Source organism: Alligator sinensis, unplaced genomic scaffold (assembly GCF_000455745.1).
Source record: "Alligator sinensis unplaced genomic scaffold, ASM45574v1 scaffold1298_1, whole genome shotgun sequence".
NCBI lineage: Eukaryota > Metazoa > Chordata > Crocodylia > Alligatoridae > Alligator > Alligator sinensis.
In genome coordinates, this window is record NW_005842192.1 from 380,210 (window position 1) to 399,625 (window position 19,416).

The 19,416-nt window shown below is 60.4% G+C and overlaps 1 protein-coding gene across 1 annotated transcript in view; it reads right to left on the reverse strand.

Annotated features, from left to right (window-relative positions):
• The window catches only part of LOC102378300 (tumor necrosis factor receptor superfamily member 16-like), a gene marked incomplete at its 5' end in the record, with an annotated part of 24,419 nt that extends 5,056 nt beyond the window's left edge, over positions 1 to 19,363 (reverse strand). The window contains 3 exons of the mRNA XM_025207341.1: positions 5,150 to 5,521; positions 5,936 to 6,068; positions 19,328 to 19,363. Of these exons, the coding sequence (XP_025063126.1) occupies positions 5,150 to 5,521; positions 5,936 to 6,068; positions 19,328 to 19,363 (541 nt within the window). The remainder of the gene's footprint in view (positions 1 to 5,149; positions 5,522 to 5,935; positions 6,069 to 19,327) is intronic.
• Between the last annotated feature and the right edge of the window lie 53 nt (positions 19,364 to 19,416).

The window sequence follows — 19,416 nt, forward strand, 5'->3', positions numbered from 1 at the left end:
TCACTAACGGGAAGGGACACCCAGGGCCTTCCGCGAAATGCAGCTGCTGCTGGAGAGGGACGTGGCAGCGCCCGCGCGCGCACAACGGGGCCTTTGAGGACAGGAAGGAAAGAGCAGTCTTGATTGCAAAGGACACGAAGGCAAGGGGCTTGGGGGGGTCTCACGAACGCCGGCTGAAAGCACACTAGATTTGCACCTTATAGACCAACTCAATCAGAGATGCATAAGCTGGCGCGGGTGGAAAGCCTGGGATGCCTACGGGACAGGGCTCAGATAGCTCACGGGAAGGTGACGGAGGTGGGCCGACAAAAGATGGGGGGTCTGGGGACTCGCCCAGTCACACAGGTGTCCGCGGCACAGCTGGAAAGTGAACCCGCGTCTCCAAACCCTCCGGTTAAAACCGTCCCTTCCTCCCCCGGATCCCAGCACCCGGCAGCTGGCCCAACGGGCCGCGCCAGTGGCCCGCCAGGGGACACGGCAGCTAGGAGAGCGGGGAAAGGCCCGATCCTTGCATGAGCGAGGAGGGGGCCCATCTGCTACCCGATGCCCCAAGAGGCCAGGCAGCTGGGAAGGGCAGAGACCGCAGCTGGGACATATTCCCTCCCGGAGGCCCTCCTCTCCATGGAAAAAAAAGAAAAGCAAGCCTAAGGCTGGAAAGAAGAAAAAAAAAAAAAAGAGAGGAGCCTGCTCTCCTCCTCCCCACCCCCAGCCCTTCCGCCTCCAGCCTGCTTTTGCCTGGCCACATCAAAGGCTGGCAGCCGGGCTGCGCTGGAGATTCCTCCAGTGCCTGCAAGGAGCATCTGGTCTGTGTGCAGGGAAGTGATGACAAGCGAGGGGCGGGTGGGAGATGCTGTCTGCGGAGGAACAGCTGGAGAGGCGACAGCTCCCCTCCGCCAGGCGGGAGGGGGATCTTGCTGCTGCTCTCTCCAAACTCCAGCCTCCCCCCGCCTCTTGCTGCTGCCAATCTCTTGCCCCAGCCCCAGCTTCTCTGGACACACAAAACAGGCCTGGCTGGACTTGCAAGCACTGGGCTCCTCGGCCCCCAACCCCAAGCATCGCCCGGGCTCCGTTTTGGGCCGAAATCAGAGATTACCGGTCAGCTTCTCTTCCAGCATACTCGGGGGAGTCTGCGCAGAGATCCCCTTAAACCCGATTCCCAACGTTTGTGCCACGGCATGCTTGGGTGGTGGAAGTGTCCTGCAAAAAGTGCCCTGGCTCCATGGGAAAGTGCAAAAAGTGCCCTGGCTCCATGGGAAAGTGCAAAAAGTGTCCTGCAAAAAGTGCCCTGGCTCCATGGGAAAGTGCAAAAGGTGCCCTGGCTCCATGGGAAGGTGCAAAAAGTGTCCTGCAAAAAGTGCCCTAGCTCCATGGGAAGGTGCAAAAAGTGCCCTTCAAAAAGTGCCCTGGCTCCATGAGATGGTGCAAAAAGTGCCCTGCAAAAAGTGCCCTAGCTCCACGAGAGGGTGCAAGAAGTGCCCTGGCTCCATGGGAAGGTGCAAAAAGTGTCCTGCAAAAAGTGCCCTGGCTCCATGGGAAGGTGCAAAAAGTGCCCTTCAAAAAGTGCCCTAGCTCCATGGGAAGGTGCAAAAAGTGTCCTGCAAAAAGTGCCCTGGCTCCATGGGAAGGTGCAAAAAGTGCCCTTCAAAAAGTGCCCTAGCTCCATGGGAAGGTGCAAAAAGTGTCCTGCAAAAAGTGCCCTGGCTCCATGGGAAAGTGCAAAAAGTGCCCTGGCTCCATGGGAAGGTGCAAAAAGTGTCCTGCAAAAAGTGCCCTGGCTCCATGGGAAGGTGCAAAAAGTGCCCTGGCTCCATGCGAAGGGATCAGGCCCTGGCTGCGCTGGCCCCACGTGGAGAGATCGAGCTCTGGCTGGGTAGCATGTGCAGGATTGGGTCCACAGACCGGCCCCGGCCCACAGACCATCTCATCCACCCCAGGGGCCAAAAGGCTGCGTGTGATGCTGTATTTTGGATGCAGACAGACCTACATTTGCAGGTGTAAGAGTGAAGAGTGCTGTCAATTTGAATGCAGGATCTGAAAGCGTGCCAGCGCACCCCAGGTATCAAAAGCTGGGAATCGGTGCCTTAAATTGAGAGGAAACATGCCCCGAGTTGGAGTTTGTCATCGCTGCGTCCTCTTGGGAGCCTGGCCCGACCCCCGCCAAGGCTCTCAGCGTGCCTCCCCCCAGGGAGGACAGACCCCCACCCCGGAGGGTGCCCGTGTCAACCAGCCCAGGCAGAGATGAAAGGAGCCTGGGCAAACACGGTGGTGTGAATGCAGGTGCAGTTATGCGTGGCCCTTTCGACGTGCCCATGAGGTTTATGTCGGCAAGGCCACGGCAGCGAGGTGGTGACCTTGCCGTGCATGTACAGCGCCTGGCGCGATCCCAGATCGGGGATAACGCAGACCGTCGGTATTGGCTTGGCGTGGAGGCTGCGTGAAATCCCCCAGTACGGCGGGGAAGGGCCCAGGAGCCAGGAAGGGGGGCGGCTCGCAGAGACGGCTTCGGCTCCACATCAAAGGCTCTGTCATGCCGCACTGCCGCCCACGGCAGCAACCCCGCTGCCGGGAAGCATTTAGCAACACCTGCTGACTCCCAGAAGGCAGGCCCGGCCCTACTGGGGAGGCCAGTCTGGACCAGCATCGCCCACCCCGGCAGGATCCCCCAGCCCGCTCTCCCCCGCGAGGGAGAAAGGTCCCTCCCCGACCTGCATCCCTGGCCCCTGCCTTCCCCGATCCGGTGGACGCTTTTGCAGCTCTCTCGCCTTGCGGGACCCGAGCGCTGGGAAGGGAAAGAAACCCCGCTTGCCTCGCAATGCCACGCCGTGAGCAACCGTCCGCCGGGACCGAGTTGGGGTGGACACAGCCCACGTCCAACCACCCTCCCCCAGCCATCTCGGGTCCCAAAGACGTGCCTTTTGGAATAGGACACGGAGGGTTACCCATGCTCGCTACCCCAAGGGACTAACCAGCCCTTTCCCCCTTGGCCCGGAAGCCAGGCACGCTTTTGGGGGTTTCTTTAGGACGTGGTATAAGAACAAGGAGGTTCCTTCCACCTATTTGTTTCATGCTTCAGGAAAGGCAGGGACCAAACCGGCATCACGCAGGACTGAATCCGGAGCTGCGGGGAAGGTGATGAGATCTCTACTCGGCGCGTGAAAACCTGAAGGCTTCGGTGAACCTCTATTTATCTCCACCGACCTCGGGAGAAAGGGCCTCTCTGTTTATTTGGCGTCCTCGTGCCTTTGCCAGGGTAATACGTGGAGGCCTAACAGAGCTCATCCTGCAAAACCCGTATTTTAAAATAATAGCAGGGAGCCACCCCCGCCCTGCCAAAAAAACCCCAAGCAGGAAGCGACATTTCGGGCCACCCGCATCCATCATAGAAACAAAACAAAACGAGACCCGAGCCCGGTGTCAACTGTCCCTTGCAGGTCGTTTCAGACTTCCACTCCAGAAGTCGGAGGTTGCGACCTTGTCCCCTTCCCCCTCGTGCCTTGGGCTGAAATTCGGAGTAACGTGACAGCGCTGGAGCATCCCAGGCCTGGGAGCGACCTGAGGGACGCGGAACGTTCCCACCCCCTCGACGGGCCAGCGCGGGAGCCAGGGCAGGGCTGTCCCTGCAGCCCTTCGTCCCGTGCTCCCCCCGAGGAGGCAGCCAGGAGAAGATCTGTGTCCAGCGCCCTTCCTGTGCTTGGGCACGATTTAAAATGCCCCCCCACCACACCACCCAGCTTATTTCAGGACTGGGAGCCCTGAGCTGAGGGAAGTGGCTCTACCCCAGCGCCCGGTGCTCTGTTGCCTCTGGGATGGAGGACGTTAAAATTCACCCCCAGCTTTGCATTCAGCTCCCACTTTGCAGCCAGGCGTCCTGGGGCTTTGAATGGACACAGAACAAGTCTCCTGCACGTGCTCCTCTCTCGCGGGCGGAGGAAGGCAAGAAGAGCAGGCATTTGCCTGGGGTCCAACTTTCATCCAACAGCCCTGGGGACGAAGCCGCGGGCCGGGGGCCGGCTCCTGGGTAAAACTCAACGTGGGGTGGAGGGCGTAGCTCTAAGCTCCGAGTCCTCAACCTTTCTAGGTTGCAAGCATCCCTTGTTAAACTCAAGGCACCCCTCGGAAAACATCGGCTCTTCGTGTTCCCTCGCTTCGTGATTGCAGAAAAATAACCGAGCGGTCTGGCTGTTGCAAAGAGCTGAGCAAGCCCGCGGCAGCTCCAGCTGTTGGATTCCTACGCGAAATCTCCAGATGCATCTCGTGAATCGGGTTTGCGCCCCGAACGGTGCCAACACGGTGTGGCCCCCTTGAAAGGATCTCAAGGCACCCAGTGTTGAGAATCGCTGGGCCGAGCCTGCGCCAAGCTAGCCGGCTCGGGCCCACGGAAACACCAGCCGCGTGGATGCGCGTACCCTGCATCCCCAGTGGGTGTTGCAGGCTGCTTTGCTCCCAGAGCTGACCACTTTAACAGCTGCACAGCTCTCCGGCCGCGCAAAGCACCTGCGTGGCGTCTGTGTGGGGCCCAGCCTTGTTCTGGGTTCGAATCCAGCTCCCAGCACCTCGCTGGCTCCTCTGCTGTGCAACGAAGGGACCTCGCAGGCGCCCTCCTTCCCCCGGGAAAAATCCACGGGGCACAAGGATGCGGCTGGGACCCACGGCAGAGAGGAGGGGTTGACCCGCACGCCGGCGGCGGAGACAAAGGCGCAGCATCCCTTTAATGCACTCCTCTGCAGAGAGCTTCCCAAACACACGCGTGGCCCTGGCCCGAGCGGGATTAGCGCGCGGGCAGGCGGGACAAAGGGGAGATTAAGGACAACCTGAGGAGCCTCTGTCCTTGCAGACAAAAACACAGCGATTGCTCCAAACGCAAAGCCGGGGAGGCAGAAAGGTCTGGGCCCAATCCTCCCTGGGGCTCAGCCCTGGTCCCGGTCCCAGCACGGGGCACTTGCTTCTTTAGAGACATTTAGACAGGCAGGGACAGACGGAGGAATAGGACGCATAAGGAAGGGGGGCAGGAGACCAGATGAGCAAGGACATCCCCGTCCAGACCTGTGTTCCTGGGTTGTACAGCACCTAGCACCACAGGAGCTGGGGCTCCCCGATGCCCGGCAGAGCCCGTCCCTCGCACCGTCCCCCTGCCCGCCGTGGTACCTACCCATGCACAGCGTGTTCGAGAGCGGGCTGCAGGGGCGGATCATCACCTTGCTCTCGTTGCACTGCGGCTGGCAGGGCAGGCAGGGCATCACCGAGCTCTTCTCCTCCGAGTAGAAACCGTCCGGGCACGTGCTGCAGACGGCGTCGTGAGCTGGCCCGCACGGCCTCACAGCACCGAAGCCCTCGGGGCAGACTTGGCATGGGAGGCACTGGCCGCCGGTCCCGTTGCCGGCCTGCAGGTAGTGCCCGCGGGCGCATGGGCTGGCGCACACCGTGTCGCTGGTGGGGGTACACAGCTCAGCTGCCTGCTCCGCGCATGTGGAGCATGGCTGGCACGGCTCCGTGGCGCTGCTGACCGAGGAAAACGTCACGTCTGTCATGGGAAGAGACACGCGTGCTGAGGTCAGGGACAACAGGGCTGCATACCCGCTGATGCTACCTGGCACCCATGGCTCTGCTTGGCGTAAGCCCATCCAGGCTGCTGCATTCCCTTGGGGCAACGACTCGGGTAAGACCCGACCAGGTGCAATCAGCCATTACTGGAGCACGGTGGCCCAGCAAAGTTACCCCGTGCTTCCTCAGTATGAGACGCTGAGTTAACAAGCGCTCAGGCACGGGGTTTTCTTTGGGATGTGATGGGACTGAATGGGTCACTTGTGACAACCCATGCAAACCAAGTGATCCCACACGAGCCTCTTTGGGGACTGGCAGGGACCAGACCCCGGACAGGACGGAGCCTCAGTTGGGCTGCCCGAGGCTGTAACCCGCCCGGCCCCCGTGTACTCACTCGCTCTGCAGGGCTCGCACTGGGTGTCGGCACCGCCGCAGGGGACAGACACCCCGAAGCCGGGGCCGCAGACCTGGCAGCATTCGCCCAGGGAGGTGTGGCGCTTGCTCTCGCAGCCTTGGCTTCCCGACACCTGGGGGGCGACAGGGGGAGGGGGTGGAAATGAGACGGGCCGCGCGGCGGATACCCCACGGCTCCACGGTGCACGTCACGAGCCCAGCAGCCACCTTACAGTCGGAGTCACGAAGCGCCACGCAACCTGTCACTGCCGGGCAAACCGAGGCACAGGAAGGCCAAGTGACGTGACCGTGGTCAGGGGACCCAGGGCTCTCGGCTCATTGCACACAGCTGCCTAGAGGAAGGGCTCCCCGGTCCCCCTACCCTTTTCTCCTCTCCCTCCTCCCCTGCTCTCCTTTCACACCAGGGTGGATGGTTTTGCAAAGCTGTCTCCATACCAGAGCAGAGGGAAGGAAGGACCGAGGCCCCTAAATGGGAGGAGGCAAGAAGCATGGTCTCCTGACAAGCTCCCCTTGCTCCTCTTTGATCCTCCCAGCAGGAGACAGGGGTGAGCAAGACACACACACACACACGCAGCACCTTTGACAGGCCTCTTTGAATATGCACATATTGACACACCGCACTGCAAACACATCGGATTGAAGCAAAAACTGCAGCCCCAGGTGGCTAAGATCATCCCGGCCAAGGCACCGGTCAAAGCCGCTGCTTCCCAAAGCTTCTGCGTTTCTGATTTAGTTAGCCTACGAGGTGCAAATCTACCTGCCTCCTGCCTAATAGCCTCCCGTCAGGCACAGCAAACGCGTCCAGGACTCCAGATAGCAAGAGCAGGAGGCAAAAGCACGAAGGGACAGACTGGAAAGCGCCGGGGAGGCAGCTTTACGATGGTCAATAGAGGTGGTAGGGTATAAAACAGCACTTTAAGCAGTTTGTGCGCCCATCAGCGGCGCTCGCCGTGCCCCGTATTTTAGGTGCCGCGGCAGACAGGCGCTCCCGCGCAGACCCACCAGCGAGACCTCTCCCGGCACCGCCGGTGGAGATGGGAGCAGCGATTGCAGTGTCTGTCCTACCACTGTTGCAAAAATAAATGAATAAAATAAAAAATCAAAATTAAAAAGTCGAAATAAAAAATAATAAAATACAAGAAAAAGCTAATGGCACACTGGGATGTATGAACAGAAGCATCCTGTACACGTCAGGGGAGCCGGGCTGGAAGGGACCACCGGGGTCCCCTAGTCCAACCTCTTCTTTATAACAGCACTCCCGGTATTTGCAGGCTATTAGCAAATCCTGCTTGGTTTTCTCTTCTCCAACCTAAATAATGCCAGTTCTTCCCATTTTTCCTCAGTGGTCTAGTAACACAGTGTCAGCCCTGACCCACCGACTCCAATGTCTTGTTTCCTGCAGCGGCAGATAATTGCCAGGTACCAAAAAAAAAAATCACAGGATCTTAGGGTTGCAGCAGATGTGAAAGATTTTCCAATCCCGCCCCCTGCACGGACGCAGGATCAGCTGTACCTAAACGGCCCGACGTGCCCCCTCCCCGCTTCAACACCTCCACCACAGGCAAGTCCTGCTCTCGGCCCTGACCGTAGCACAGCTTTCCTGAGATTCAATCTGGATCTGCTTTCCTCTTCTTGAAACCCATTGGGCATGTCTACACGTGCACTTAAGCATGCCTAAATTTAATGCGCATTAGCTTAATGTGCTTTAAGCAGGTGTCTACACGTGCAGGCATTAAAGTGCACGAATGCTATGTGTGGACTGACTTGGGACTCAAGTTAGTCCCAAGTCAGTCCACACACACAGTGTTAATGTGCTTTAGTGTGTCTACATGTGCATTAATGCGCTTTAACTAACTGCGCCTATATTTGATACCTGTATTTATCAAATTAGGTGCGATTAGCCCCAAATCGCCATTTTTAAGGTGCATTCAGGGAATGCACATGTAGACATGTGCCCTAATGCACCTTAAATTTAGGCTAATGCACCTTAAAATATCTCGTGTAGACGCGCCCCTTGTCTTTTGTCCTGCCTCCTCTTTTACAGCGGCCTCTCGAACTGCCGTCATATCCCCTCTTCCTCTCCCATTCTCCCAGGCAGACGTATGCCTAGGTCCTTCCCTCGCCAGCTTTCCTCAGAAGCACTGGAGAAAAGTTGCAATAACCCCATGATCGCAGATGTCAGATAGGCTGTTCTCACGCTAGATCTCCACCCGATCTCGAAAAGTTAAAGAGTTGCTGGGGAGGCAATGAATACCCCTTCCAAAACGTGTGAGCCACAACTCCGGCGGCTCGGCGCTTCTGCTTCTCCGCGTGAAGTGGCCGAGCTCTCTGCTGCAGCGACAGCCTGGTCTGGGGTGCAAAAAAATAAGATAATAATAAAAAAAGGATCTCCTTCCTTTGGTTTTGAATTTGCCGCCTCTTACTTCTGTTGAATGGCTCTAGAAGGGGGGCCCGCGTACAGCAAGGCCCACCGGGCAACGACCGGAGCAGCGCTGCCATTGCTGCCCGGCTGCGATTGGTTCGATGCCTGACGGCACCCCTGAACAGTCCCAATGGGAACGAATCTGCGGCTCTCCCTCCTCCCAGCAAGCCGGCCCACAATGCACGTCTCTGGGAGCACCATCTCCTTTGCTGAGGCATTGTGGGATAGCTGCTGGGTCCCCTTCCTCCCAGCAGGTCAGCCCAGAGTGCACATCTCTGGGAGCACCATCTCCTTTGAAGAGGCATTGTGGGATAGCTGCTGGCTCTCCCTCCTCCCAGCAGGTCAGCCCAGAGTGCACGTCTCTAGGAGCGGTGCTGTCTCTTTTGCTGAGGCATTGTGGGATAGCTACCCGGACTTTCCCAGAATGCCCCGAGACCTCCACAGGAGGCTTGTGCATAGACAGACACGTGGTTGCACACACAAGTGCTCCGTGGCAGGGACCGAAGCGAGTCGTGCAACGGTCCGGAGCCGTTTTCAAGGACACCGCAGTATTTTTGGCTCACCGAGGCGAGGAGCATAATCCCAGGGGTACCCAGGAGGCCCGAGGCAGGACAGAGAGACGCCGCTGGGGGAACGCGGTGGGTCAGCTGCGCCCTACCCAACTCGGCGTGCCACGCTGCGACACAACCAGGCCGCCGTCGGGACAGAGCCGGGCCGGCTGGGAGCAGCTGTCTGACGGCTTTCCACGGGGCCGTTGCTCCCTCCGTCAAGGCCTCCCTGAAAGTCGATATGTCGTTCCCGGCCAGCGTCACAGGTGCAACCTTTTTGGGCTTTTCTTTTTCACAGCATTTCTGGATGCGGGAGGAGCGAGGAGGCCGAAGGAACCAACCGTGTCCTGGAAGGGGAAGAAAGGGAGCGAGGAAGGCATAGAGAAGAAAGAGAGAAAGGGAAAAGAAAGAAGAGAAAGGCACCGGAGAGAGGATGACGGGACAAATGAAGACAGGCCCATCCGAGGAAGGACCTCGAAGACCATCTCTGACAGTACACAACTGAGCCCGGCGGGCGCAAACACCGCCTGCTTGGGGCTTCGGAGGAAGCCCTCGCAGCCCCTCCTGCACCCAGGCGCAGCAAGGGCGGAGGTGGCCAGACCGTGCGACCTGCCGCACCACGGCGCGGGAACAGGCGCAGCAAAGTCGTGGCAAGGGCCACGGATGCCCGGTCGCGGGGAAACGGCCCCACCAAGCAGAGCCATTTCTTCCTCCCTTATCGGGGGCCTGAACCCCGCCGGCTCGTTGCCCCCTCCCTCTGCCTGCAAAACGGCCTCCCGGTGTCACGCCGCCAGTCGTTTCGCCGGCAACATCTGCTGGGGCTGAAAAGGTCACTAGCTGTCCAAAACGAGCTCCGCGAGCCAGGCCGGCAGCCACATCCGGTCAGCAGCCCGGGCTCCTGACCAACAGTAAACTACTGTCAGCGAAGAAACCAGCTTGGGACGGTCCCGGGAGGGTCCGGCACTGCACAGAGGAGTCAGGAAACACGTATTCCTCGCTCGCGCTAAATCGATTATCGCACCTCCCTCGGCGAATGCCTCCGGTCCCTTCCCTTCGGCTCCAGCTGTCCAGCGCGCCCGAGGGAACGGGGCCCGGCGCCCTTTGCTCGGTGCTGTAGTGCTGAACGAGCCCTGAAAGGACACGCTGGTGAAAAACGCCACGTCCCCGTCCCCCATGGACAAGGACCGGGGCGGCTGGCCCAAGTTGTAGCTGCTTTGCAGGCCTTTCCCAGGCTCGTGCCGCCACGTCACGTGGGAAGCAAGTGTTGTTTGGCCATTATTGGATGTGCTTTCTAGCTGGGATAGATGCTGGAGGAGCTGGGTGTGCAAAACATCCTTCCTCGGGGTGGGGAGTGCTACCGAACAGATCGTGCTTTTCATGCGCTCCCTAGTCCACCCCGGCGGCGATCCCTCTGCCTCGGGTTACTCCCCCAGAGTATCTCCCACCGTCTCTCCCAACCCCAATCACCACCGTGATGGCTTCCCCTAGAAATGCCACCTTTCCTCCTCCATGCATGCTCAGTCCAAACACTTTGCCTCTCCTCTTCCCCCGTGCCAGGACTCTCCCCCCACGTTGCTCCCCTGCATTACAGCCGAGGGGAACAAAAGAGTGGGTGCCAGCCCGTGTGGGTGGCTGGGTTTCCAGTCCCTACCCCCACCCCACCCCACCAACCTGTGTGTTTGTGCATGGAGAGCTTTGCACGGGACCTCATCACCAGCCAGGGCACCTATGCGTGTGCTACAGCATCGCGAACCTCCCCCGTATACGGCACCTCGAAATCTCTCCAGCCGAGGCAGGTACCGCTGCACGAGAGAGCGCCAACGCAGCATGTTACATGGGAGAGCCTCACGCCATGCTCTCTCCATGCTCAGGAGACAGCCAGTGTGGGCAGCGCTTTTTGGATTTCTTCGTTTCCCTTGATCCCAAAAGAAAGCCATTGGGCCAGCACGGCGTGGAAAAACAAAGTGTGCGTGTGGGGGCAGGCACGGCCCCTTGCTCCACGTGCTTGGTGTGCATCTGTGTCCCTGCAGCTGCCTGCGAGCATCAAGATCAGCACTGAAGAGCTGAGCAGGTGTGACAGATAGGAGGACAAACTTTCTCACAAGGAGGGTAGTGAAGCATGCAAACAGGCTCCCCAGAGAGGTGGTGCAGTCTCCGTCCTTGGAGGTGTTTAAGACCCAGCTAGACAAAGCTTTGGCTGGGATGATGTCGTTGGGGCCGGTCCTGCTTGGAGCAGGGGTTGGACGAGATGTGACCTCCTGGGCTTCCTTCAACCCCTCATTGTCTATGACAGCTGCCACCTCTCCCAGTTTGATTGCAAAGTCTTGTGCAATGTGGGTGCTAGTTGGGAGACGGGGTTTCACTGAAAGCCCTGGTTTCCCCAGAGACAAGGTTAGCTTTCTACCTCTCTTTTTTTCCCCAAGCAAACGTCTACCACTGCTGGCTCCACAGGGGACCTCTGAATGCTCAGAAAGCAAGCAGCAAAGAGCTCAGTGGATGCTGATGGTGATGGTGATGTTGGTGATGGTGATGATGATGGTGGTGATGGTGGAGTCTTATGGATTTCAAGTCTATGTCATGATGCCTAGGGGCCGGGGACACGGTTGTTCAATGCACGCACGCGAGTCTGCGGGTGGGAGGAAACATCTGTGCATGCAACAGAGCTCTCCGGGCCTGGGCACAACCACGTGCAGGCTCCGGCGTAGCCTGTGCAACCAGAGCGTGCTGCACAGCACCGTCCTCCAGCACCTACTGGGACACGCGGGGTAACCTGTCTGGTGACCCAGCCGGCCGCGGCCCCGACAGAAGACTTCGATCTCCACCGCCGCGCTTCAGGAGGAGCAAAGGCCACTTCTGTTCATCCCCAGCCTCTTCCCTTCCACCCCAAGTCCCCACCCGGACACGTCCTGGGCACAGCCCGTGCCTGCAAACAGGCTCGTCTCTGCCCCAAAGAGGAGCCCAACGAAGGGCCACGCCGGGGCGGCTGCAAACGCGGTCTCCCCGCCCGGAGCTGCCGCCAGCTGAGCCGAGGGAACAAAACGACAGTGTTCGAACCCGGCTGTTTCCCGCACAGGCTCCAAGCCTGTTCTAATTAAGCCTAACTTTTCCACCCAGCCTTCCCTCCCCTTTCTTCTGGCTTGATCATATTACAATGACTTGATCCATCTTTGCCGAAGGAGCTGGGCTGACGGGATCTTTTTAAAGAGGCTCTGTGACTTTAAATATTCCCCCCCACCAACCCAAGAACAAAAGAAATTAATTGGCACCATGCATCTGGAGACAGTTAATTATCATAAGGCCATCTTAAAGGCTCAGCGCAGAACGGAGCGAGAAGGGAGAGGGCTGGGCTCGGCCAGGGACGCAATCCAGAGGGCAAGAGTGGATTTGCTTTTAATGCACATTCTTCAGTGTCCATGTGTTTCGGAGACGCCAGAGCCTCAGACATCTTCCACGCCTTAAAAACTGCCTGTCCTGTTTGCAAATACCCTCCTGGCTACAACCAGGTGCTGCCGAGTTTCTCCGTTAACTCCTTCGCTACTGAAACGCGAGGAGCGGGAACTGGGGAGTTCAGATTTCACCCCATCCGTGCGCGGGGCAGGCAGGAGCACGGGCTCGGCGGTCACGGCATCGCTGCACGCCGACTTCCCGCTCTGCCACCGATCTCCTTGGTCACGTCACTTCGCCTCTCCAAGCCTCATCTGTGCCATGGGGATAAAGCGCTGTCCTAAACCGGTGTCAGGAGGAAATGCAGGGATGCGCCGGGTCCCTTGTCGCCCTGCCATCCAGCGTCCTTCCCAGCCTGAAAGCAATTCCCACCACTGCTCCTGTGAACGAGTCCAACCCTGCTTAGCAAGATCCCACCACGGCCTGAGGTCTGTTCACGCCGTTTTCCCAGCGACTCGGCTAGTGGCAGGGCTGGGTCAGAGCATCTTCCCTTGGGTTTCGGAGTAAAGCGGCCTTCTCCGACAACCCAAGAGCGGGGAACTTGACCCGGCAGGGATGCCGGCTCAGCAGAACAAGCCTCCAAGACAGGCAGGACCTGGGATTTGAGGCAGATCCTCAATGGTTTCATAACCGTGGACACTTGCAGAAGAGCTGGACCCGGGTATAAAGCCAGCCCCTGCGCCTCTCTTGAACAGGCAGCCCGACACCTCCGCTGCACCCGGACAAACGTCGACGGGATGAACAAGGAGAAGGAGATGAAAGATTAAAACAAGCCCAAAAGTTCCCCCATGCATGCACCTTCCTACTTGGTCTTTCTTTCCGATTTCCGTCCGCGCTGGGAGTTTCCCTGCCCGACCGCAGGCCTACAGGTCAGATGCTACTTTGGAAACAGGCCTATTTTAACACCGAGCGTCTCCGAGAAAGCTGCGAGTCCCCCCAAACCCAAGCTGAAATGCTTTGGAAAGATCTAGCTTCTAGCCTCCTGCATTTCACATCTTGGGGGGCCAGGATCCTATGAGCTGATGCACACGTTTAAGATGACTATAGCATTGGATTAGCAGACTGGAAGGGGCCCCCAGGACCAGCAGCCCCCCAGTGCTCACCAGTAGCCACTTTCCCAGAGTCACGTCAAACCCTGCCAGGCAAACACCCCAGGAGCCCAGGAGCACATTAGGGATGGGCAGGGCAGGAGAGGGCCCTGCCCATGCCCTGCAACGGCAGCTCGTGCAGGTCCCGCCGCCCCGGGGCCAGGCGGGTTCACAACAGCCCAGGGGACTGGTTCGGAAGCAGGGCGCCTCCGGCTTTAAAACAAGCAGAAATTATCGTGTTGTGAGAGGGGGCACATTTCAGGGGTGTGAAACCGCCAAGCAGGGGCTGGGCTCGCACAGGGCTCTTCCCTTCCTAGCCCAGGAGCTACCTAGGTGTGAGCAGCGGGGATGTGCCTGTTTTACAGGTAGCTCCCGCCGCCCTGCAGACCCTTCCCTGACCGGTTCCTCCGCCCTCCCCACCCCAGCAGCTGCAAAGTCCCCCCCAGCTATTCCCACCACACCTGGCCCACCCAGGACCATAAATAGCATCCCCCATACCCTGCTATTCACATCCAACCTGTTACACGGCTTCCCTGCAGTCACACCCGGCCCTTCCCTCTATTCCCGCCCAAGAAGGGACCTGGCCCTGCCCTGCGCCCATTGCACAGCTCCCTTCCCTCTGTTCCCACCCGAGAAGGGACACGGCCGTGCCCTGCGCCCATTGCACAGCTCCCTTCCCTCTGTTCCCACCCGAGAAGGGACCCGGCCGTGCCCTGCGCCCATTGCACAGCTCCCTTCCCTCTGTTCCCACCCGAGAAGGGACACGGCCGTGCCCTGCGCCCATTGCACAGCTCCCTTCCCTCTGTTCCCACCTGAGAAGGGACCTGGCCCTGCCCTGCACCCACTGCACAGCTCCCTTCCCTCTACTCCCACCCGAGAAGGGACCCAGCCGTGCCCTGTGCCCATTGCACAGCTCCCTTCCCTCTGTTCCCACCCGAGAAGGGACCCAGCCATGCCCTGCGCCCATTGCACAGCTCCCTTCCCTCTGTTCCCACCCAAGAAGGGACCTGGCCGTGCCCTGTGCCCATTGCACAGCTCCCTTCCCTCTGTTCCCACCCAAGAAGGGACCTGGCCGTGCCCTGTGCCCATTGCACAGCTCCCTTCCCTCTGTTCCCACCCAAGAAGGGACCTGGCCGTGCCCTGTGCCCATTGCACAGCTCCCTTCCCTCTGTTCCCACCCAAGAAGGGACCTGGCCGTGCCCTGTGCCCATTGCACAGCTCCCTTCCCTCTGTTCCCACCCAAGAAGGGACCTGGCCGTGCCCTGTGCCCATTGCACAGCTCCCTTCCCTCTGTTCCCACCCAAGAAGGGACCTGGCCGTGCCCTGTGCCCATTGCACAGCTCCCTTCCCTCTGTTCCCACCCAAGAAGGGACCTGGCCGTGCCCTGTGCCCATTGCACAGCTCCCTTCCCTCTGTTCCCACCCAAGAAGGGACCTGGCCGTGCCCTGTGCCCATTGCACAGCTCCCTTCCCTCTGTTCCCACCCAAGAAGGGACCTGGCCGTGCCCTGTGCCCATTGCACAGCTCCCTTCCCTCTGTTCCCACCCAAGAAGGGACCTGGCCGTGCCCTGTGCCCATTGCACAGCTCCCTTCCCTCTGTTCCCACCCGAGAAGGGACCTGGCCGTCCCCCGCCCAGCAGCCCCCTGCTCTTCCGCCTCTCCCTGACATTTCAAGCAGGTCTTTCACATCCCGGCAGCTGTGGGGACAGAAGGAGCCTCATGCGATTGTTAGGGCCCTTACAACGGGGAGGAGGATTAAGAGCCTCCACAGAAGAGAACAGCTGTGGGGAGAGGCAGCGGACGGTCTCTCAGGGGGCTGGAGAGAGATTAAAGCTCCCTACGGCTCCCCTCGAGTCTAGGATTTGGAAAAACCAACTGGCAAGGCCTTGACATTATCGAGATGTCTTCCCTGGAAGGCCTCAAGAGCCGGGCTCCATTTTGCCGCTTGCAACCCGAGCGGGAGCACAGCAAACGGACCCCTTTCCCGCGGGTCCGGGAGCAAGGACAAGGCCCCAGATGGCCTGGACGGCCTTGCAGAGACGAGCAGCCGGCAGGAGGGGACAGTCAGAGACATCGGAGGGGCTGGCCGGTGGATAGAGCACGCATCCGGAGAGAGACGGGGCGCTGTTCCTCTCTCCGCTAATGCCTGGCTGGGCGGCCCAAGGCAAGTCACTCCTCCGCGTCCTTCCCCAACCCCGTGGTGCTCTTCTCTTCGGGGCATGGCTGGGATTCGAAAGGAGTCTGCTCAGCAGGACCTGAATCTGCCTGTGGTTCCTGGACGCCGAGAGCAGCTCGCACGGCCCTGTCCGCAGGGCGAAGGAGTCGCATTAGCTCATGATGTGGGAGTGTGGCCAGGGGAGAGAGCCAGGCCACCGGACTTGGTCAAACCCCTGCGCCCGGGCTTGCCCACCCCTGAAACAGGAGCCGGCCGTTCCCGGCTCACAGGCGGATCTGGGCGTATCGAGCTGGCCGTGAAAGGGGCTAAGTATCATCCATTCCTCTCCAGGGCGGCACGGTCCTCCCTTTGAATGTGCCTAAAGCACCGACTCAGACCATCAGCCCTGGGGCTGGATGTCCTGTTGTGCACGGAGCTGTACAGGCAATGGGAGGTGCGGTCCTACCCAGAAAGCTTCCCCTCGGCAAGCTGGGGGTCGGATATCAATGAAGCCACGGGAGCTGCTCAAGCTAAGCGGCCGGGTCTGGAGTGAGCCGGGAGGGGGAGACGGGGGTCTACACACATTGCCATCAAAGCCTCCCACCCCCGACCAGATGAGCTCTGCTCCAGGGCAGGGAGTTGGGGAAGAGATCTCCCGCCGGCTCTGGGGAAGAGCAAGGACACCACAGGCTCCTTTCACTGCAGCCAAGCTTCGCCCTTGCTCAACGCCCCCCCCACCCCAGAGGTGGCTGCAGTCCAGGGGCCAGTGCAGGGCTCTGTGCAAACACCGCAGGTGATGAGCACCTTGCCTCGCTGGGCTGCTTCTCTCCTCCTGCGGGATTTCAAGCAAAGTGCCCTACATTGGGGCCCAGCGTTCAGGTCCACGCCGGCACCAGGGAAGCCGGCAGCGGAAAGGATGAACCAGGCTGCCCCAGCGCAGGCCAGATGACCCCCTCCTCTGCAAGCCCTGCACGTTTGACGCCCCTGGGGACGCCCAGGGTCAAAGACAAGCCTACACGTTGTGCCACGACAGTGGTCTGAGCCCACCAGGACACACACGTCCCCACAAAGCCTAGCAGGGGTGCTGCCAAGGGCAAGATGAGAGATGACGGGATAGGAACAGGAACGAGGGTCACCAGTAAATAAACAGGGGTCAAAGCAGGGTCCTGAGCAGAGGTCCCTGAAGTCGTGTTAGGCCCACTGGTCCGGCCAAGGGAAGAGGACTGCCCCGCAGCCGCGCGGGTCTCCTGCGGGATGGCCAGCTTGGCCCCGGCCAGGGGGAGGCTGGCCGGAAAGCCCCCGGATTTCGTGGGGCTGTGGATGGGGTGGCACTTTGCTCCCCGGACCTTGCCGCTGGCCATCCCCCCAAGGGTCCGGGGTGGCGGGGGACCCCTGCAGCCCCGGGGGGCCGGCCGTGCGCGCCTGTGTGCACGCTGACATGCTCTGCAGGAAATTGCATTAGGATCAGACGGCAGCCTCTCCAGCAAATTACAGGCTACTGCCAGGATCGGGTTTCGTTTACCCTCCGAAAAAAAAATTACAGGCCAAACCAGAAGAAAATCTCCTCTTTATCCGGCACAGCGAGGCTTTGACAAGTGCGGGGTCCGCGTGCCGGCCGGGGGCAGGAAATCATTATCTCTGCTGAAAGGGAGACAGTGTTGTTGGGCGCTTGGAAACAACCCCCGCGTTTCTTTGGCCGGGGCTTTGTTCGAGTGTGTGTACGCACCGCGCGCGCGGGCGCGGACATTGCATCGCTTCACACAACCTGGCCCGCGGCGGGCGGCTCGCGTGTCTGCGCAGGGCAGGCGAGGGCTGCGGCGGCCGCGGGGCGGGGCGGGGGGCTTGTAGGCACAGCAAGCCTCGCAGGGCTCGGCGGGAACAACCAGGGCATCTGTGCTCGAGAAAGCCCCGGGCTACGACTTCCACATACTCGGCGCTTCCAATCAAGGCCAGATTTTCAAGTCTCCTAAATCAGGGGCAGGTTTCCAGCAGGGGCCGGCAGCTCCCGCTCCAGCCCTGGCTGCTCGGTCTACAGGAGGCCGTCAGGCTGCATCCGGATTACGGGGTGCAAGGGCTGAGGACCGCCTGGTGCAACGGGCCGGGCCCCAACTTTCCTTCTCCCCACCCGGTGCTAGACAGGAGCACAGCAAGGCCTGACTCTGCTGGGAACAGCACCGGGCTCTGGACCGCGGGTGGCTTCCTTGCAGGAGGGAACGTCTTCCTCTGGACGGATGGTTTGGATAGGGATGATCCCGATGACCTCTGGAGATCCCTTCCCGCTGGATGCGTCTCGGACAGCCGGAGCAGCCCTGAGGCCGGCCCCTTCCCCACTGGCTGCATACGCCCCACTGCCCTCCCACGCTAGCCAGTGGGACAGCCATGCCCAGAAAGTCCCCGAGCTCCCACGTCCCGGGCAGCAAGTATCCAAGAGCCTCCGAGTGCAGGCCCCCACGCCTGCACCCTGAAGAGCTCTCCCAAAATAGCAGCAGCAGGAGGAAAGCAGCCCTCCGCCCACATCAGCTCTTTGTTTGCAGAAAGTCAGGAGATAAGGCAAAGAGCTTTTGCCAAAACAGTCCTGGGAGCGTAGCACGAAGGCACAGGATCCTAAACCCCCTCTCCTGCGCTCCAAACCCGGGGCCACCTGGAGAGTCTCAAGCAGGGGACCGTCTCTCCTTACCAGCTGGCTCGGGCCCAGAGACCGCTCAGCTCCCGGCAGGACATGCCACGGCGGCCCTTAGGACGAGCTGAGCCTACCTGATTCCCGATCCGACCTGAGCCCCCTTCGACGGCAACAGGGGAGGGGGCGTCTTCCGACCGCCTTTAGTGGGACGTGGGGCCAGCTTGCACGCCGGAGCCTGCGCCGCATTTGGAGCTGCACAGAATCGGGACCCGAAGTTGGAAGCACACGGCCCACGACTCCCTCTGCCCGCATGTACACGGCCCGGGGAGCCGGGGAGAAAGGAGCTGGGCTTGGAAGACCAGCGGGGTCTAGAGAGGACAAGTTAAAAGGCCAAGTCCACAACCCCGACTTCACACCCTTTCCCCTCCGTCTACATGAGCCCCCTTCGGAAACCAGCCTCCGCGACGCAGAAACGCTCCCGCTCCCCTGCCAGGCTCCTTCAAGCCGCCTGGAAATCACATCCCGGGGCCGGGCACCCGCCTTCATCAGCGCCCTCGGGCTTCCCGTCCTGGGCTGCCTGGTCCCCACCTCTGCCACGAGCACAAATCCCCCTAATAAGAAGAGAGAAAGGAGCCGTCCGACGTTAATGACCTCCCCAGCAACCAGGAGGATAAATGCAGCTTTCATAGGCTCTGACCGCCTAATTACAGAGCCCGGCTGCACCAAAAAATGCTCATGCCGGAGCGGGGCAATGTGGTCCGCATTCATCCCGACAGGAACGGACTGCACAGAATGGATGGGGACGTGAGCGGCTTGCACCCTCGCCTGGCGCTCCCCGTCTCGCACGCGCACACGCACACGCACACGGCCGCGTCCCGCTCTCCTCTGCGGCAGTGCCGCCGGGCGAGGCACCCACATCCGTCAGCGCACACTCGGACCCCGCATCTTGCCCGTGTCTGTGCGCGCGCGCGCGCACACACACACATGCACATGCACATGCACACCCGGACACGCGCGCGCACACACTTCCTTGGTGCAAACAATCGCTCGGTTCTGTTTCCAGGGTGTGCGCGTGTGCACGCCCGTGTGCACTCACCGCGGCGGGTCCGAGCGGCAGGAGCAGGAGCAGGAGCAGGAGCAGGAGCAGGAGGGCCGGCGGCGGCGGCGGCGGCGGCCCCATGGCAG